This window comes from Xenopus tropicalis, chromosome 8, assembly GCF_000004195.4.
Source record: "Xenopus tropicalis strain Nigerian chromosome 8, UCB_Xtro_10.0, whole genome shotgun sequence".
In the NCBI taxonomy this organism is placed as follows: domain Eukaryota; kingdom Metazoa; phylum Chordata; class Amphibia; order Anura; family Pipidae; genus Xenopus; species Xenopus tropicalis.
Genome location: NC_030684.2, coordinates 97,927,979 through 97,949,941, shown reverse-complemented (window position 1 = coordinate 97,949,941; position 21,963 = coordinate 97,927,979). Strand labels below are relative to the sequence as shown.

General features: G+C 36.8%; 1 protein-coding gene across 2 annotated transcripts in view; it reads left to right on the top strand.

Moving 5' to 3' along the window:
- Positions 1–21,963, top strand: part of cdc42bpb (CDC42 binding protein kinase beta) — a 70,470-nt gene that overhangs the window by 17,171 nt on the left and 31,336 nt on the right. For both annotated transcript variants that reach the window (XM_004917176.4, XM_002937998.5), the window contains exons 2-13: positions 2,442–2,533; positions 4,331–4,414; positions 5,850–5,945; positions 6,992–7,140; positions 9,566–9,659; positions 11,260–11,460; positions 15,010–15,258; positions 15,844–15,923; positions 16,419–16,585; positions 16,664–16,783; positions 17,391–17,524; positions 20,459–20,701. In XM_004917176.4, the coding sequence (XP_004917233.2) occupies positions 2,442–2,533; positions 4,331–4,414; positions 5,850–5,945; positions 6,992–7,140; positions 9,566–9,659; positions 11,260–11,460; positions 15,010–15,258; positions 15,844–15,923; positions 16,419–16,585; positions 16,664–16,783; positions 17,391–17,524; positions 20,459–20,701 (1,709 nt within the window). The remainder of the gene's footprint in view (positions 1–2,441; positions 2,534–4,330; positions 4,415–5,849; positions 5,946–6,991; positions 7,141–9,565; positions 9,660–11,259; positions 11,461–15,009; positions 15,259–15,843; positions 15,924–16,418; positions 16,586–16,663; positions 16,784–17,390; positions 17,525–20,458; positions 20,702–21,963) is intronic.

The window sequence follows — 21,963 nt, the reverse complement described above, 5'->3', positions numbered from 1 at the left end:
GGACCTGTTATCCAGAATGCTCGGTACCTGGGGTTTTCTGATAAAGGGTCTTTCCATAATGTGGATCTCCATACCATATGTCTACTAAAAAATAATTTAAAAATTAAATAAACGGAATAGGATATATATATAATTTTTTTTTTTTTTTATATATATACACAAACACACACACAGTGTATCAGCATTGTCGCATTTTGATCCACCTGGGACACTCGTCAGGATGCCCTATATATAAACGCGCCAATGTTGATACACTGTTTCTTTGGGCACTCCCCAAATTATATTTATAGTGAATCCGTGGCTGGTCTCGCATGTTCTTACCTCAGTTTCACATACTTTTGTAGAAAAACTTGCATGCCTACTGAACTGTGTATTGTTTGAGGGATTTGGGCAGAATGCGGAAAATGCCTTGATGTCAGTTGACAGCAAAATGCAAATAGTTTGACTTTGCAGTGTACATTTGCCTATGGTGAGCGAATAATGTTGCGTGGCAATTATGCGTTAATGTAAGTTTTGATAATGAACTATATATTTCTATACCAAGAAGGCGCTGTCACTGTATGCACAAAAGAATATTTACCTTTTTGCTAATGAGTTTGAGTGGCCATATTGCATGCCAATGTAACAGCACCAATAATGTTATCTGTAACCACCTGTTTGATTAAAGGGGGAAGTTCACCTTTAACTGTTAGTTTGATGTAGTGATATTCTCAGATAATTTGCATTTAGTCATCATTTTTATGTTTTTTTTGTGTTGATTTTTTTATTGGTCTAGATTTTCTGGTTTTTGGTTTTGTTTTTTTTTAATTGGTCTCGATTTTTGTTTAGCAATTCTTCAGCTTGGAATTTTTAGCAGCTATTTAGTTGCTAGGGTCAAATTTACCCTAGCAATTGGCCAGTGATTTGCACCCTATTTAGGGTGTAAATAGAAAGCTAGGTGATAAAACAACAATAACATGTGGTCTCACAGAACAAGTTTTTTTGGCTGTGTGGTGCCAAGTGATCCAATAAACATATTCAGTGGGGCTAACACAACAATGACCATCTGGGCATGAAAACCAACATAAACTTTTCATACATCATAAACCATTGTTTAGTGTTGTGTTGGTGTTTCTGTGCTGCATAAGCTTTTGTCAAAAAATGTATAGCCTATCTTGGCAATTACACCAGTGTTTTCACTGGTAAAAAAAAAAAAAATCTGTCCCTCTGCCCCCATTACTGGATTGTGCAATATAAACAATACCACCTAAATACATGCTGCCTGTCAGTCACATGAGCACTGTTTGTTCACGGATTGGTGAAATGATTGTGTACAGAGTGATTGTCAATTATGCATCCTCTTACTGGAGTAGGGTGTGCCACACATTTATTTTCACGTTTATTTGCATCTGCCAATAGCACAAAACTATTTTGTGTTTAAAATAGCCAGACTGCTTATACATTGTATTGTGTCTAAATTTTGTCACAGTAAAGGAAATACACGTAGAATACCGTCTTAACGTTTTCTTCTATACTACCCAGTTATCCCTGTGTATGTGGCAAACTGAGCTCCCGTCCTGTTGGCCGTTTTGCCCCTTGTTTCTGGTTTGACATATCGGGAAACTAGAGGATCTTATAGATTTTTTTTTCAGCCCTGCATAATCAAGGAAGGAAGGAAGAATATTATCTTTGTGTATAGCTAAATCTAGATGTTACATGAGTAGCCATACACACAGGTTGGTGGTATAAAGCCAGTCTTTAGATGCTGTAAGTAATTGGAAGACTGCAGCAGTCAACTCCAGCAAGATATTATCCTTATATGTCTGCCCCTTAAAAGCAGCAGTAATGCCAACATTTTATAAAGTGTTTTAAAGTAATTAAAATGAAGTGTACTGTTGCCCTGCAGTGGTAGAAGTATGTTTGCTTTAGAAAGACTACTATAGTTTATATAAGTAAGCTGCTGTGTAGCCACGGGGAAGCTTTTCACACTAGAAAAAAAAGAGTAAAAGGCACAAGTTATTACATAGCAGATAACAGATACACCCTGTAAAACACCATTGTATTCTACAGAGCTTATGTCATCTACTATGTTATTTGGCCCTATTTCAGTTTGAATGGCTGCCCCATTAAACACAGCAGTATGTTTTTATACACTATAGTAGTATTTCTGAAGGAAACACAACTTTTCCAATGCAAGAGCAACAGTACATAGTATTTTAATTACTTTGATGCATTTTTATTTTTTGGTGTTAATAAATGGCTTGTTACACAGGCAGTACAGTTATATACTTGAGAAAAGCGTAGAATCCATTTGAACTGTCAAAAAGAGATGTAACATTGTTTTAATTACACCTGTCTTTTGTGAAATATGTAACAATAAAACAAATGTACATGTATTGCCATTATAGTAGCCATGGGCATCGCAGATCCTTTTTCTAACGTCTTTGTTTTCATTTCCACAGCAAAACCCTTTACAGATCTGCTCAAGGGAATGCAGCTTCATCGGGACGACTTTGAAATTATCAAAGTAATTGGAAGAGGAGCTTTTGGAGAGGTAAACTTAAACAGCAGCAAGAAACGTTTGTCAGTATGTGTTTGAATCCTGGATTCACGTTTCCTTATAAATCTTTCGGAAGCAGTTACAGATATTAGCGCATTTTCACCGCCACTGTTTTTTTTTCCAGACTATAGACAATTAAAATTCCCCATGTCTCATAGGTCTAAAGGTTGCTGCAGTCAGGTGCCCTTGCCTTTAGCACACAGCTTGATATGTGTTAGCTACTGAAGTCTGTGTGTGGGTTGCAAAACCTTTTTCATTACAATATGTTATTGTGTGTGAATATTGTCTCTATTTGTTGGGAACTGGGATTTTGCTAACTTAATGATTTCAGTTACCCTTTTTCGTGTCATCTTATCAGTTGGCTATAGTTTACAAAAAAAATATTCTGTCTTGCCAGCTTTCCACTGCACAGATTGAACTATTGAAAACAGGGCACTGGATTATGACAAGGGCGTAGGTTTAGAACAGCATTTTAAAGAGCACAGTCATGCATAAGTATTTGTAATTGCATTATAAACTTTTAAAAATGGAAGGAATGTTCATTTTAATGATATATAAATAATAAAATTAAAAATTATTGGAGGCAAAACAAGCCTATTGGATTTGTTCAATATTTAAACTATTTTTAGCAGACTTAAGTTATGGAGATCTAAATAACGGAAAGATCCCTTATCTGGAAAACCCCAGGTCCCGAGCATTCTGGATAACAGGTCGCTTACCTGTATATATGTATGTGTGTGTGTAAAAGTATGCTTAGTACAAGCCCCCCTTTGTCTTGTCTTCGCTTCTAAAATTAATACAAGTACTGTATATACTCGAGTATAAGCCTTGTTTTTAATCACCCAAAATGTGCTGAAAAAGTCACCCTTGGCTTATACTTCAGTCAGGTGCCATGGGTCCCTCCAGACTAGCACCCTCTGTCCTTTGTGTGCAAATTAGGCCACCTGCAACCAGACCATCCAGTGCTCATGCCCACTCCCAAATTCATCTTCATCTACCATCCTCACCTGTCCCATTCTGCACTAGACATTGCAATTGATATTCTATATAAACCATAGTTTTGAAGGATTTTAACTCTTTGTGTTTGAGCTTGGTTGCTGATTGAGCTAAGGGGGGTAGTACTCTTAAGGCATCATTGTTGATACCATATTTTTTTGTTGACCTTCTTCTCCACTTACAGAGCTAGTTTACTGGTTTACTTTGAAATAAATATTTAGAAACATATGCCCCACTGATGTATCATTTAATGTAATTTTATTGGTATTTATTTTGATTATTGAAATTTAGCAGTAGCTGCTGCATTTCCCACCCTAGCCTTTATACTTGAGTCAATAAGTTTTTCCAGTTTTTTTTTTTAGTAAAATTAGGTACCTCGGCTTATATTTGGATCAGCTTATACTCTAGTATATATACGGTATGTGGTAACTCTAATAGCAGTCAAGTTGCCAGAGCAGTTCCCCCTGAGAAGTGCCTAGACATGTGTTTTAGGACACTTGTCCTGTCTTAATTTAGAGTTTTAGCATACAGATAAATATCATTACAAAAGTTATGTACTACCTGGGAATAATTATTGTGTCTGGCAAACTATCTATAAGGAGTGGTGCAACTGTAATGGATTACTATGATTCTCTATTTTTCTAATGAGGTGACCTTTATACTGCACACCCCTTGATTACTACCTATTTAGATGTGTGGTGTTTATATTTTTTATATACACCTATTGGTACACCGCTTAGGTACTTTGGGAGCTGCTAGACTCTTTAATAACATTAACTTGTTTATCTGTTTTAGGTTGCGGTTGTTAGATTGAAAAGTACTGAACGCATTTATGCGATGAAAATCCTGAACAAATGGGAGATGCTTAAAAGAGCAGAGGTAAGATTGTGCATGTTGTTATTATGGATCTCTGTCATTGGTGATCTTGGGTCTTCATTAGTCTTATACATATGAATATGACAGACCCTTCTAGGTGTTCTCTGTTCCTTATAATCATGCTTCATTCTTTAAACAAAACTCTCTTCCTACCTTTGCTTGCTTAACTGTTGGCCTTTTCGATCTTGCTGCATTGCTTTACCAAAGCTCAGTGCATCATAGATCAAAGAGGAAATGGGAAATATCAAACAAAGGCGCTTGCAAGTTAGATTCTACTATGGTGTACATCAGGGATCCCCAACCTTTTATATCTGTGAGACACATTTAAATGGAAAAAGTTTTGGAGAGCAACACAAGCATGAAAAAAGTTCCTGGAGGTGCCCCTTTTTTGACTGGAAGCCTACAGAAGGCTCTGTTTGGCAATTACACTGGGTTTTTATGCAATCAAAGCTTGCCTCCTAACCAGAAACTCAAAAATAAGCACCTGATTTGAGGCTACTGGGAGCAACATCCAAAGCGTTTGCTAGCAACATGGTGGTCACAAGTCACTGGTTGGGGATCACTGGTGTACATAGTTAATTTGAGTTCAAAAAGCAAAAGCACATCAAGGTCAGCCCTTCCAAATGAACCCCAGTGCATATATACACACTCACACCTATTTTAAAGTAACTGTAGATCTTAATATCCCAGTAACCTTGTATATTATACTTGTCTATGCTTAGCCTAGAAAATGATGCTAAAAAAAAAAAAAATGATAAGTTTTGCTTTATTTTTTTATTATTTAGGGGTTTTGAAATATGTAACTCATTGTTGTGAATCTCTGCAGTTTGTAGTTGAAATTGATGTCTGCCTAGTTACAATGTAGTGGTTAGAAAGGCAGACTAGAAGATGAACAGGCGCAACCTCAAAAGAAAGGGAGTAATGACAAATATTAATAGCAATTGAAATCTCCACTCAGTATTAATCTTTCTGGTTGCTAGGGTTAGTGACACAAACAGAAAGGTAGAAATGAAAGGCACATTGAAAATGGAGATCCAACAAATTATTAGAATGTCTCCAAAATCAAATTATTTTTAACTAATTTTTAAATAATTTAGATGGCTAGTTCACCTGTACTGTTATGTAGACACTTATTTTTTTTTCTTTAATTATTTAGCTTTTGGTTCAGCAGCTCTGCACTTAGGAGTTTCAGCAGCCCTCTGTTTGCTACTGTCCAATTTAGACAAATATAATAATACATTTGTAGGATCAAAGTAGTTTGTTTAATAGCTGTGCTACCCAATTTCTTCATCCCACAGTCTCTTAGCACTGACAGCACATGACAGAGTTCACTTTATGATCCAAAGATTTAATTGCTTGATTGACTCTTTTTTTAATGAAAAGGACTTGTAAATATTTGTTTTCACACAATTTCACAGTATGTCTTCTTACATTGTAGACTGCTTGTTTCCGAGAAGAGCGAAATGTGTTGGTAAACGGTGACTGTCAGTGGATCACTAGCTTACATTATGCCTTTCAGGATGAGAACTATTTGGTAAGCAATGGCTGTGAGAGAAACCTCCAGTGTTTTCAAACATTATGCTATTAATGCAGACAATGATACCCTCTAAATACAAAAAGAGATACTGGTATACATTCAAAGAAGAAATGTCCTGGTGCATGTTTTAATTTACAATACATTACACAGGCTAAATAATGTGTAAAGTTTTGCTAAAAGTAGGGGTTTGGAAAATCATGTTGTGAAAACTAAAATGTTTGCTTATTTTTATTAGTTATTTATTTTGTATTTTAAGGCTAATGACTCACATGATGCATTTCAGCCTGCACAGTAGCAATATCAAAATTGCCCCCTGCCACCTCCCATTGAGTTGATATGCCTTAAAGGAACAGTAATACCAAAAAATTAAAAAGTTTTAAAGTAAATGAAATATAATGTACTGTTGCCCTGCACTAGTAAAAGGTGTGTGTTTGCTACAGTAACACTACTATAGTTTATATATAATAAGCTGTTGTAGCACCGGGGGCAGCCATTCAAGCTGGAAAAAAGGAGAAAAGGCACAGGTTACATAGCAGATAACGGATAAGCTCTGTAGAATATAATAGTGTTTTATCTGTTATCTGCTAAGTGTCTGTGCCTTTTCTCCTTTGAATGGCTGCCCCCATGGCTACACAGCTGCATTCTTTATATAAACCATAGTAGTGTTTCTGAGGCAAACACCCCAGTTGTACCAGTGCAGGGCAGCAGTATATTATATTGGAATTTCTTTTATACAGTTGAATTTTTTGGTGTTACTGTTCCTTTAAAGGAGAAGGAAAGGCAAAGTCACTTGGGGGTGCCAAAATGTTAAGTGACTTAAAATACATTTATGCATACGTTAATAGTGATTTGCACTCAGGTGTTTTCGCTTGAGAGGAAATCCTGTAAAACGATTAAAAAAAAAAAGGTCGAATTATTCACTTTCCTTAAAGAGATTGTCAGCCTTCCTACCATTCACTTTTCCGTTCAGCATAACAAGTATTTATATTTCTCAAGCTAAATAACAAAGTCTTTTTTTTTTGTTTTTTATTTTTTGTGCAAAGTATTTAGTGATGGATTACTATGTAGGTGGGGACCTACTGACTCTTCTCAGCAAATTTGAAGACAGGCTTCCTGAAGACATGGCCAGATTTTATCTTGCTGAAATGGTGCTTGCTATTCACTCTATTCATCAGCTGCATTATGTACACAGGTACCAAGCCTTTTCTTCATTGGCTGTAGCTTTTTATCTTCAAAGTAGTAATTTTTCTTGGGCAGAACTAACCGTGTAGAAGGAGATGAACGATACTGCTACATTTATAAGCAGATATGCAAAAAACGTTTGTATTGTCCGTCTTTAAAAACAAGTCAGGGCGTTAGTGCAAATGCAGTGTTATTTAAATGTGTACGTACTTTCATTTTACAAAAAGTAAAGTTGTGTGCACTAAATATATGATGCACTATATTCTTTTTTTTAAATGTCTGTAAGGCACATTTACCGGTATGTTGGAACACTTCCATATTCCCAGGAGCTTGCATGTTATATTTAACTTGTATCCCATTTTGACATTCTTTGGGGGTTAGGTAGTAGTATTGTCAAAGTTTCCCACAGTCGAAAAACATATATACGGGTATAGGATCCATTTTCTGGAAACCCGTTATCCAGAAAGTTTCAGTTACGGGCAGGCTATCTCCCTTAGGCTACATTATAAGCAAATAAATCTAATTTTTAAAAATGAATTAATTTTTCTCCAATAAGAAAGCAGTGCCTGGTACTTAATCCCAACTAAGATACACTTAATGCTTATTGGAGGCAAAACAATTCTATTGGTTTTAATGTTTAAATGGTTCAATAGTAGACTTAAGGTACGAGATACAAATTACGGAAGGATCCCTTGTCTAGAAAACACCAGGTCCTAAACTTTTTGAATAAGAGTTCACATACCTGTAGTAGCAAACCCGATGGTCTCTAAGTATTCTAACATTACTAGACCAGTAAAGCAGTCATCTGATTGGTAGCTAGAAGTTACTGTCCATTTATTTGTATAACCAACTTTAGCTCAACTAACGGGAATGTTTCAAAGTGCCTGTGTTGGAAAGGATATTTGTACGTCACTGCAGAAAATTAAGTTACTGCAAGCTATATTCCCACAAATAGTGTTGCACCACATTTCTCATCAGTGTTTTAATCACATATTATATTACCCATGTCTACTTGCTTTCGGAAACTGTGCTACTCCTAGACCATTCAGTCAATATTTGCATTAGCTGTTATGTTTTTATTTGGCTCTGTCAATATGGGTTAGACTCATAAGTGTGTATAGTGGCCAAACGGCATTCCTTATTATGGTGCCCTTTAACTGTTTGCTAAGAGGAAGCGTTGCCCACAAATTAAACTTGAGGTGTGATTGTGTTGTTGTCACTTGAAACGGAAAATACACCCTATTTATATTGATAATACTGTAAACACGTATTAGTATAATCTCTTCTGCTTTGAGCTACATGTTAATCTTCATAATTGTGCTTGCTTAAATATGTGATTCGTCATACTGCCTAATGACATGTCATAAAATGTAATAGTCTTTGCCTGATTACCTTAAAAGGGTAGAGTGTTTGTATGGTTTTATCAGGCAATACTTCTGGAATAAAGTCTACTCAGCTTTCAGTGTCTCTGTTTTACCTGGCAAGGAAATGTATACAAAACATTGTCAGAAATTAGTATCCAATTCTGCATTCTATAATTATTATCAGTGTTAAAGGGAACGGAAAGATTAAATCACTCACATTTATGCTTTTTTTTTTTTTTTTTTTTTTCTCTTTTTCTCCAAAAGCTGCTTCCAAATGATTTATTTCCTTATGCCTATATCCCTGTTAGTCCCACCCCATTGCCTTGGCTATGGAACTGTGAATGTGTTGGTTGGTGTGGGCCATATTAATAGTGCATTTTTGGGCTACTTAAAACCCAAAATAGCTACGTTTGGCAATACCCTTAGATTTCGCTATTTCCATGTTTCTCTACAAATTACCGCAAGGAAGAATAAGCATAACTAACAATATAAAGACAATCTGTGTGCATAGAATCGGAGTGTAAAATTAATTTGCAAAGCAACACACTGGAAGGGAGAATTTCCTTTTAACTTCTAATGTATTTTTTTTTTTTTTTTTTTTTTTTTTTAAACACAGAAAAACTAAAAGTACAGAAAATACACATTCTTTATCAATTAACTTAAATACAAACTGGACAACCAAGATGTATCTATTTATGTCAAGGTCTATTTATATATTGGTTAAGTGCTGCTTGTATCTGTCATATTTATATGGTGTAATGTAATAGGTGGAAAGTTTTCTGCAAACCTAGTGATCTATACCAACTAGGCAATGATGTTTGCCCCTGTCCAACTGGTGGTAAGCTGTCATCTGATTGGTTGATATGGCTTATGGCCATGCAGCTAAGCTGGTAGACCTGTTATAGCATAACACTTACTGAGATCTGTTAGCTAGCAACCAAATGAGTTTTCTTTTAAGTTTACTCAGTTATCTGATAACTTTCTACAATACTGTATGTTTTTTACATTTTAGACAAGTGCAGGGTATAATGAAATGCAATATGCTCATTGTTTGTGCTTGTTCTTCTGCAGGGATATCAAACCCGATAATGTTCTCTTGGATATGAATGGCCACATTCGCCTAGCAGATTTTGGATCTTGTCTAAAAATGAACGCTGATGGAACTGTAAGTATTGCTAACTGTATTTAAGAAAATATGGGTTTTAGCATTTCAAGCAATTTTTCTTACTGTCAACTAAAGTTCATTAAAGAGTTTCTGCATGATTCAGTATCTTAATTTTCTTAGTTGATACTTAACGCCTATAATAAAGCGCTGAATATGGGCTGCTGACAGCATCAAGATTATAAATGCTCTGTTACCTCATTTTAGTTTTAGTCGCTGCTCCTGGATAAAGACACACCTTGCTGTTCTACAAATTGTAATGATCTAGAAAGCTTCAAGTAAAGATGAAAAAAATTAACCTTTTAATGGAGATAGCAGCCATACATGCTTTGAAAAGAAGCATATATATCCATCCACAATCAAGTTGGCTAAATTATCACACTTTTACTATAACAAAACTGTTCATTGCACTGTATTAAAAGATATAAGTATACATCAACATGTAATTTTCCTCTCATTAATATTTATCATTGTGTGGCGACTTTTTTACTCCTGGTTAAAAAAAGATTTAAGCCAAAAAGTAAGGAGCCACAAATTCTACAGTGTCAGGGCTTCTTTAAGTGCTTCTGCTATCCCTCTTGTAGATACAGACCATTTTAAGCAAGGGGTTTTTTTTCCCATTCACTTTCATTTAATTGCCATTTCTCTTTCTAATGCATTAAATGAAAGCTGTTTTGCAATCTAATGTCACACTGCCACATTAATTAGTTTTTAGTTATCTCAGCAGAGCAAGATACTCTTATGTTATGATTTAACTTTAGTTGTTGTACAGCCAGTAGCAGTTAGCAAAGGCTAAGAGACCTTTTGCAAAGGCAACTCTCAGGCAACACTGGGTGTGACCAAAAGGGGTAAGACAGCATTCAGTCTTTCACCCACCTTACACACGTTAGAAGCTAACACTGTCACATCCCCAGACTAGCCCAGACACCCCACAAACTTTGACACCACCCCCACTTAGAGTGTGGTTGATGCTTGGCATTTAGTTGCTTCTCTTATAGCTTGATTTACAGTAGTCAGAGGGTTCATTTTTACTAATTCACCAAGCACTCCAGCAGGAAAAGGGTTAACAAATTTAAACACACTTTGTGCAAGCGGCAACATATTTAATATCCTGAGACATTCCCTTTCTCTAGATATGCATGAGGTATAAGTGTACAGGAAGATGTCACTTACAAGTGGTTCCAGGCTATTTTCAGCAATATTGTCTAATAAATATAAGCAAAATGCTGTGTTTTACAGCTGCATGACTAGTATGATGCCAAACATGAGGGGTCTTATAATCCATTCCTCCATCCCACTTATCTGATTATCCTAGATAGGCAGCACTGTGTTTTGCTGTTAATGCAAAAAAGATCACCAATGTGAACATCACACAAACTACAAGCGAACCAAAAAGTAAACCAACATTTTTTCACTGAGTATATTTTACCTACCACCCACGCATTCAAGACATCAAGAATATTATGCCCAACTGCTATGTTCATATTCTGCAGGTACCCAACCTGCTGCAGCACTCTGCCCTACGGATCACTTGTTTTGGAAACCATGCAGAATAAAGTATTGTGATTGCAATGTCTGAGTTATCCTTGTTTGCTTAACTTAGGTTCAGTCTTCAGTGGCCGTAGGAACACCTGACTATATCTCCCCTGAGATCTTACAAGCCATGGAAGATGGAATGGGAAAATATGGACCTGAATGCGATTGGTGGTCCCTTGGGGTGTGCATGTATGAAATGCTTTATGGGGAAACTCCTTTCTATGCAGAGTCACTCGTGGAAACCTATGGAAAGATCATGAATCATGAAGTAAGAAAACACATACTGCATTGTGCAACTGTAATGATGTCATGGTAGTACAGTGATGTTAACGTACGTGTGGGGGGGGGGGAATAAAATTGAATGCTAAGAAATTAGGCAACTTTGCAATATATATTTTTTTTAAAATGTTTAGTGTTTTACAGTTATTGACAAATGTAATTGCTATTGGAAGCAGTATTTGTGTCACCCTTTTTCTCTGAATTGGGGGTTCTGACTCTTGAAACAGTGTAGCAGATTCCAAAACAACTAATTTTCCCTGGGCTTCTTCAATTTCAAATTCCCTTTGGCACTGTAATCACCTCCTGTTGGTTGCCCCTACCCTACAAGAGTTAACACTATGGGGCAGATTTATCAAAATGGGAGTTGAGAACTTAATACATAAAAACTTACCCACATTCTACTCATTCCTATTGGATTTTTAAAAGCATATTTATCAAATGGTGAGTTCTAACTTTCAGCCATTGATAAAAGCAATTCTAAAAATCCCATAGGAATGAACACTATATCTTCACAAAATGGTACACTGAGGCTATGGTTGCCTTGTTGCTAGGGTAAATTGGACCTTAGCAAAGAAACCCCAAAAAAACAAACATGTAAGACCACATGTAAACTGTCGCAATATATACGTGGTTTACATAATACTAATTAAAAAAAAGATAATTAAAAAAAAACAAAAAAACTTTTAGATATACTGTAAAGATACAAAGAATTCAGATTTCTGCAAAAATTCTTTTTATTTTAAGAGCAAGTCTTGGATTTTAAACATTAAAGTTTTGTTTTTATATAAAATGATTCTTCCTTTGCATCAGCTCAGCCATGTTATTGCTTGCTTCCTTTTATTGCTTAGTGAGGGGTGACCTTCACAGGAGTAAGCATCATAACTAAACTGGTATGAGGTTAACCCTGTTCCCGAAGAGGAACCTGAGGTGAAGCTTGTTGTTCTACAAATCAGCTGTTTAATAAAGAAGTGTTACATTCTTTACTGGACCTAACCCCATCACCTCAGCAATAATAAGAAAGTCACTAAAAATGTCCTTTTCGTTTGCTCGGCCCCAAAGCACAGTAAATATGTTTGAATAATGAATACTCACATGACTTTGGGTACAAGGTTGCTTTCAATAGAATAGGTCAATCATTGACTAGAACTATTTATATAAAGTTGTTACTCTATGGATTACTTTCCCGTAAAATGTGTCCTCTCATGATGAATGTTCCTCTTTTAGTTGTAGAAATTCTCTAAAAATGAAGAAATTAATTTATTTTCATTTGTAGCTTTTTTCAAGTGCTGGTTAAATATAAACTGTAAGCATGGCATCCCTAAATCGTGCTGGGACATGCTGATTTTTTTGCTGCATGTATAGATTTGTTTTTACTTACAACAGCTGCTCTATGTACCCATAGTAGTAATTTTTAGGGTAGCTGATCTTAGGTTGTTTTGTTGCCTGTGAGAAATATCTCTCCCTCACTGCAGATTATTTCCAAAAGTACCTTTTGTATTGCTGTCTATTAGATATGGTGCATAAACACTTTTAGAGCTTCCAAAATTAAACATAATTTTTTCCCTTTTTACACAGATTGAAAGGAAACCTCTGTGGGGACCAGCTCCTCACCCATTTTACATTCATGGAGTGATTTTTACCTCCTCTCACCCTGTTTAATGTTGAAATGATAGGGGGTGATGTAATAAAAGGTACTAAGTTTGCCCAGGTACAGTAACCTAGAGCAAACAATCAGCAGGTAGAATTTACTGGTCACTTGTTTAAAAGCTTATAATCTTATTGGTTGCTATGGTTTACTGCTACTGAGCAAATTTTTATTACCTTTTTATTACATATGGGGGTACAAGAGATACTGTTACCAGAAGAAACTTTAACTGACAGGTTGAGAAGAGACAGCAAGGTTTAGAAACTTGAAGCAGCAATAACTTACTAAAGCAGCACTATCGGCAAAAAACAATTTACATTACCTATAGATAACTTTTAATGTACATTAATATTTTAGTAGTTTTAGATTAGAGTATTTTTTTAGTGTCACTCTCACTTTTTAAGTCCTTCCACCTTCCATAGAATCTGTACTCTGCCCACTGTGGAAAGCAGAGGAATTGCCAGAATCTATCACTTCATACTGAAATAAGTGAAGGCAGATGATGTATTACACTGTCAACCCAAGGGATGTTGAGAAATGTTTAAGATGGCCATACATATAAAGATCTGGTCGTTAGGCAACCACTTTCTCTGATATGCTCACATTTAGCAGGCCAGTATTGAGCACATCCAATCGTTTGGTCCTTAAGCCGAACAATCAGATTGCAACTGTGGCAATGCAGGCTGTTTAGGCAAGGACCACATCAACAAGCTGATGCTGTGCACGTCCTGATGAAATTTTTAAACCTGCACAATCTGTCCTACCAATTTTTACCGAGATAAGGGCAGGGCAAAGCCATGAGCTGTAGCTTTAATTGGCCCTCGTAATGCTTGAAGCATAGCCCAATGTTACCCCAAATCTTGTGAAATTGTCCCCATTGGCTGGCATGGAATTGTCTACAAGTGCTTGTTAAGCTGTAGTTGCCTGGAAAAGCAGAGGGCTGTGTAGGGGAGCTGTCTCCTGCCTTGGTTAAATACTTTCTTCATAGACTTCAGTAGAATAGTGCATATGGGGTTACTTTTTATTGAGTGACTATATCTTTGCAAAAGCAGTCAGTATAGCAGCGATTTTGCTTGTATTACTGCCAGTGAGTAGAAAATTAATGTTTTGTGCACAGAAAGCTGTTCTTCATTTAAGAGAGAAGAAGCAGGAAATACTAATTCTAGATATCTGCATATTTTTTCTGATGTACTGCGTATATTGAAGCATGTTGTAATAACTGATATAAAAAAGGGGGGGGGTGAAATGAGAGTGCAATAAGTTCTTGGAATTGTTATTTTTATTACAGTCAGTCAGCCATTTCCCGGTTTATAAGGTTGTTAAAGTTTTTTTGGCTGTGTATAATCATCATGTATAGCAAAGAACCTGAAGTACGAATTGTCTTGTGGGCATGAATTGTCTCTGACTGGTTCAAATTAGGGCTTCTCTTCTTCTTCTCATTTCCTTACCTGGTATTGCCATAGACTGATTATGTTATAGAGAGGTAGTTAGCGCTTTGTTTATGAAATACAGGCCTGCAGCATGATGCCACCACCACCCTGCTTCACTACTAGATTTGTGCCACACATTTTGTTGTTTTTTTCTACTTATGCTTTTTGAAAATGCTAGATGCACTTTCACATTTTAAATAGTTGGCTTATTTTGTGCCATCTTCCTATACAGGCCAATGTTCTTCTGCTATGGTTGCCTAATATGTGGAGTAAAGTGTGCTGTTGCTAGAATTATGTGATGTATTTTTCATCACTTTCTACTTTGTTTGACTTTTACCCATTTCTCTTTTTATCAAATCCACCAGTCATACATCTGTGGCCTCTTGGAGCAGAGTAAAATGTGCTCTAACTGTCTAATGGATTTCCCTTCTGTGTGTTTTAATATGTATTTGCTTAATTTTAGGAAAGATTTCAGTTCCCATCTCATATTGGGGATGTGTCTGAATCAGCCAAAGATGTTATCCAGAGGCTAATCTGCAGCAGGGAGAGGCGACTCGGTCAAAATGGAATTGATGATTTTAAGGCTCATCCGTTTTTTGAAGGAATCGACTGGGATAACATTAGAAACTTGGAAGCCCCCTACATTCCTGATGTCAGCAGTCCCTATGACACATCAAACTTTGACGTGGACGATGATGTTCTAAGGAACCCTGTATGTGTACACAGCTACCTTGATATTATGTTCTCAGCAAATTAAATAAATGTACTTATGTAATCCGTTACTAAAAGTTGCATTATAATTGATAAATGACATTAAAGCTCTATCTGTTCCATATTATTATTTATTTTTTTTATGCAATTTTTTTTATGCAATTTTATCTGAACAAATCTGTAATTCTTTCTTTAATGAAGGGAGGGAAATAGATAGAGCTTTTTACATGTCTCACTTATTGGTAGCCTGCATCACCTAGCATGCACTGTATGTAAAATATAACAGCATGAAAATGACGTATGCTCTTCAAAATTAAGAGATATAAGACCTCATTTACAAATAAGTGTCAAAATGCATGCAAACTTGAGGTTCTTGCCTATATACATAACTCCTCACAATTTGAGACATGCGTCATGTGGCTCTTATGAAACCTTGGTATTACTGTTGGCCTCAACCTGGTGCTTATTCCAGGGTTCCCAAACTGCATTCGTAAATGAGTCCTATCATCTATTACCCCAATTTGTTTATTCATGCAATGACTATGTAACATTTGCTTATTAGTGGTGTTATCTTCTCCTTATGCAGGAAGTTATTCCTCCAAGTACCCACAGTGGCTTTTCAGGCTTCCATCTGCCATTTGTAGGATTTACATACACAACAGACAGGTAAAACTACTGTGTCCACTAGTTGCAGCCTTTGTACAAAGTTGTATTTTGTTGTAGTTTATTTTTTCTCTTGATCACATTGTATTTAAGCATAGACCGAATGGGATACTGCAAAATAAACTTGAGAAATTGTCACTTTTTTGTGTATGCTAACCAAAAAAAAAATCTTCCAGCTATGAGTAGTTCTATAGCTTTCTTTAACAGCTAGCTGGAGTGCCCAAAATTTGTTCTGTAGTGCTGGGTGTTGGGTATGATCAAAGTGCAATGTGCAGTCCGCACCCAATGCCCAGAATTATTACTACAGTTTTTATGGTGGTTAACAAAATGATTGACAGCAATCCCATAAATTTGCAAATTGTGCAGGTGTTTCTGTTGTGGTTAAAATCTACTTAAGAGCTAGGTTGAATCTACATAAATGGATCAATTTCCTGATAATAATAATAATTGAAAGATGAAAAACCTGCATCTTTTCTAATATAATTTCTTACCCCACAGCTGTTTTTCTGACCGTGGCTCCTTAAAAGACACCATTCACTCGAATGCTGTGACCAAAGATGAGGATGTGCAGCGAGGCCTTCAAAATAGCTTACAGATTGATGCCTATGAGAGAAGAATCAGGCGACTCGAGCAGGAAAAACTGGAGCTAAACAGGAAATTACAAGGTGACTGCAGCTTTTGACCAGTGATTTTGAGTCATATGTTTGGGGACATTGTTCTAATTCAGTTTCTGATTTCCTCAGAGTCAACTCAGACAGTCCAGTCTCTGCAAGGTGGTTCTAGAACAACAGGAACATTAACCAGAGAGAAAGAAATCCGAAAGCTAAATGAAGAAATCGAACGGCTGAAGAATAAAATATCAGGTATAAATTTGGAACAGTTAAATTCATGATTTTAATTTGAAATATTTCAATCTATTTTCGATATCCTTTTAGTTGTTATATGCACATTGTCTTATGAACAAGTACCACAATGGGCATGGGATACTTTACCCTTTTGGGATGATTTTGTTTTTCATAAAACTTTATTTTTAAACCACACCTTGGTACAGTCTCTGCCTGACCTTTGTGCTTTGCTATAATTGGTTTACGTTCCATTGGTTTCCCAGTATTAGCTCATTAAGTCAGGTTGCCTAATTTCCACTCAGTTTGGGTAGTTGTTCATGCTACTGAGTGTGCCATTTATGGTCCTGTTTTGGGGCCTTTAATATATGATTTCTTGTAATAGGCTTATAAAACAGTAGGAGCTATAGAAAATGTGGCTGGCTAGACAAGACAAACTACATGCTGAGCCACTCACTGAAGCTTGGGAAAATAAAGTTGAATATAATAATTATATAGGATATTATTGACTATAATTCCAAATGCAAAAATATAATGTCCCTCATATAGTGCATTTTGCCATTACTAGTATGTTGTAAACGTGTGCATTTAAACACTTTTAATTGTAAACCATTTTTAAACCTAATAGATTCAAATCGAATAGAGCGGCAGCTGGAGGATGTTGTTGCTCTGAGGCAGCAATATGAGGATTCCACAAACAAGATGAAAGGCCTGGAGAAGCAACACCGTGCTCTGAAACAGGAACGTGATGATCTACAAAAGGTATTTCACTGCCAGAAGGAGCACTTGCCCATTAGGGAAAGTAGACCTCACTATATAGATCAGCCTTCAGAATTAATTAGTTTAGACAACCTCCTGCTTACCAGTTGTGGCAGAGCTACAGCTATGGTCATTCTACCCTCAGCTAAACGGGGAGCTATGAGAATTATGTTGGCTTGCATGTCAGTCCTTTGTATCCAAATAGTTAAACCAAATATATAGATTTAGATTAGATAAAATTGCAAATATTTGTCAAAGATTAGTGGTTTTATTTCATTACCTTAGGCTTCATTTTTTTTCTCAACAAATGATTTATATTCACTGTATATACTCGAGTATAAGCCTAGTTTTTCAGCACCCAAAACGTGCTGAAAAAGTAGCCCTCGGCTTATACTCGAGTCGGGTGCCATGGGTCATGGCTGCCCGCAACCAAGACCCTCCAGTGCCCTGGCCCGCTCCAAAATTCATCTTCATTTACCATCCTCGCCTTTCCCATTCTGCACTAGACATTGCACTTTATATTCTATATAAACTATATATAGTTTTAAAGGATTTTACCTCTTTGTGTTTTAGCTTGGTTGCTGTTTGAGCTAAGGGGGTAGTGCTAGTACTCTTAAGTTATCATTGTTGATACCATATTGTTTTTGTTGACCCTTTTCTCCACTTACAGAGCTAGTTTACTGTTTTTCTTAAAAACATATACCCCATTGATGCATGATTTAATGTAATTTCATTGGTATTTATTTTGTCTATTCACTTGAATTATTCATGGCAAGGACTGGAATAGCACTTTAGTTGTCTAATAACAGTAGAAAATGTATTACAGGAAAAATAATATTGACAGTATGTAAACTGACTGTTAAACTCTTTGAATCTGTCAATATAGAGGGAAGTGACAGTCATTTGTTTTTTTTTTTTTGTTTTTTTTTAATTATTGCTGGCATGAATACTTTATCAGACACCCCACTACGACATATTGTAAATAAATGGATGCCAAGGGATTATCTTATAACAGATAGGCTTTCCGTAATTCGGAGCTTTCTGAATAACAGGTTTCCGGATAACTGATCCCATACCTGTATTTTTTGTTGAATTCTGTTCTGTATTTTGGAAGATATTAAATGAAACCTTGGCAAAATGCATTAATGGGATAAGTACTACAGCTAGATCTTACATTTACTAGACCAGTGCTGTCCAACTTCTGCGGTGCCGAAGGCTGGAATTTCTCTAGCATACACGGTGGAGGGCTGCTAATAGAAGCCAGTTTGACCGCTCCCCTTTTTTAAACCACACCTATTTTATCACAATGGTGGTAGTGCAGCAAAAACCCAAATGCTTGGTCCTCACTGCTGGGATATCAACTGTCGTTCATATGTGAAAGAATTATATTATGTTGTATTAAGACACACCCTTAAATCCATATGCCGCCTCCTCCCCTGTGGATAGCACAGCAACACCCAGCACATAATTACACACCTTAGGGACCATTTAATGGCTATTTCCAACTGCTAACAAGCTCCCAGAACAAACCCCTGCCAGGTTCACCTCCCACTGGCAGCATAAAGCAGGCAGAGTATGGCACACACAGGCAGCACTCTGCCTGCCCTACCCTGCCTGTGTGTGCCATACTCTCCCTGCCCTATGCTGCCTGTGTGTGTCATACCCTCCCTGCCCTATGCTGCCTGTGTGTGCCATACTCTGCCTGCCAGGTGTGAACAGTGCAGGGGGTGAACAATGCAGGGATTAAAAAGTGTGAACAACACAGAGGATTACATTTTTAAACAATACAGGGGGATTACAGCCTGAATCTGAGGTGATAACCATTGCAGGGGGCCAGTTAATCTCAGTACTGATACCATTTAAATCTTACATAAAGGTAAACCATCAAAGCAGCCAGACAGGTGGCGGGCTACACAGAGGGGGGTCGCGGGCCACCAGTTGGAGAGCACTGTACTAGACAATTGACTCTTCTTCAGTCTAGCTCTTTAACTGGGAACAGGACATTCTATGCACTCTATCCCTGTCCTACCTTAGCGCTGCTTCACACGGCGGCTGGAACAGCTAGATTATTATTTGACCTCATTGTGTAATCTTTTTTCCTGACTCTGTGCCCAGTATTTCCTCTCCTTTCCTTTCACTTAAGTATTTTCTGCTGTCTCTGCTGTTTTGTTATCAGCAATGTGCTTCGTTCCTGACAGATAAGACTTTAGATTGAATATTGCAAAATAATTTAGTGATTTCATTTACGTATTTTTATTCCTCTCTGGTCCTGAGGTCCATGTTCCAATTAAACCATTCTGGAATGTTATATCAGCCTGGGTTTTTATTAAACTTTAATTTAAAAGAATACTATCAATGAGAACTAATCCAGCCTTAGCCTCTAAAAGGCTAACATCCAAGTTCACACCTTCTAACCACTTTCAGTTTAAAATCTGAGTTTTTAATTAATTGTTGGAGATCTGCTGTGGTATAAATCCATAACTAGAAAACAGTATTATGGGTAGTGGAAGTCTGGAAGGGTCTGTAATGGAACTCTGTCCTGTGGGTCAGCTCTCTACATTTTCTTGTGAACTGTAAGGGCGAAGACACATGGGATGATTAGTCGCCACGACTTTTGAAAAAATTGCAGCGACTAATCTGAGTAGCAAAAATTTGCAGACGTTTAGTCCCAGCATCTTCTATTTTAACCTATGGCGGAAAAGTCGCCCCGTGTCTCTTCGTCCCTAAAGAGATCTGACATTAAACAAAGGAATTGTAGAATTTCCCTTGTAAAGATAGCGGTTAAAAAATGTGAAAGCATGATGGCAATATAAACAAATGGCATTGTTTAACTCAATTCCTACCATTTTAAACAGAAAATATAATGTTAATTTGTGTAAATTTCAGTCCTTTTAATTTGTCGTTTTATTGATGTGCTTTTTTTTTTTTTTTTTAAAGCAATTTAGTGATGCTCAGGAGAGGTTAAAATCCCAGACCAAGGAGCTGAAGGATGCCAATCAACACAGAAAGGTGACTCAGCAAGAGTTTGCTGAACTTACTGAGAAAATGGCGGAATTGAGATCACAGAAGCTAAAGCTGTCCCGCCAGCTACGAGATAAAGAGGAAGAATTGGAGCTGGTTATGCAGAAAATTGACACCATGCGCCAGGAAAACCGCAAATCTGAGAAAGCTAGAAAAGAGGTGATGTTACACCCGGGTTGGGAATTAGCAAATCTTTCATATAGATGTGCATTCCATTCACCAGACCAGTGTGCATTGGCTGCCATTATTTTCTGATGTGGAAACATCTGCTTGGATATATAAGTTTACGTTAACTTATAACCAAAAACAAGCTCAAACCCTTAATCTGGTCTGTATGTTTTATACATTTTGGTTAAAGGAGAATTTATTATCTTCAATAACATGGATTTAGATATGTGCCCAACTATTCCAGACAGATGTCTGCTTTGCTGGTATACCTTTTAATAAGTTTGTTAATATTAACAGTTTTAACTCTCAGTTGCAGTATCTCCTTTAATCTTCAACATTATTAGGACTGATCTTAAGCACTACAGACAAAATAGCAGTTTTTTTTAAATACCCCAGTGGAAAGGCAGTCCCATCCTTTTTAATTACATTTATTTTTACCCATAAATGGCTTCTTCTGTTATGCCAGGTAGACAAGTTAGTTTTTCACTGTCCAGTGATTATGGACTCTTAAACTTGATAAAGCTTTAGATGTGCAAGACCCTGTCAGAGGGAGCAAGTTTTGAATTTTCCACTGGTTAAATGCTTTATTTTAAAGCTTATCTGACCTTTTTTATATTATCTTACAGTTGTAACTTTTATAATTAGTGTCTATCAAGTAGGGCTGGGCGATATACCGTTTAATACCGAATACCGGTGTTTTTTTTTAAAACTATATTCATTTTTCAGATACCGCAATACCGGGGTGTCAGGGTACTCACCCGTGCGCGTGCGTCAAAGCGCACGTACATGTCAAAGCGTGCACGTCCATGACGTGCTGACGGAGCCAGTTCTGCGCATGCGTGGGGGGTATTTAAAGCTATCAAACACCTCCTCCTGTGCTATGTTGTCTGCGGCCTTGCCTGGGAAACTAAGCCTGCCTGATTTACCTTACGACTTTCTGTTGCTGATCCTTCGCTTGCCTGACTCTGATTTTCAATACTGCAGTAATTATTCTCTAATTTATTAGGAAATGGGGTTAACACCTAATCATGCATGGAAAAAAAAAAATACCGTCAAATACCGTGACACGATATAATTTTGAAAAATACCGTGATATAAATTTTTGGTCATACCGCCCAGCTCTACTATCAAGGCCTCTACTTGATTGTTACCTCACTTAAGCCATCATGTCTGCTCCAACTATGACAAACATGTTAATAAATAAGGCTTCATCATTATATAGTTGTCTTTCATGAGTTTTTAAACATTAATTA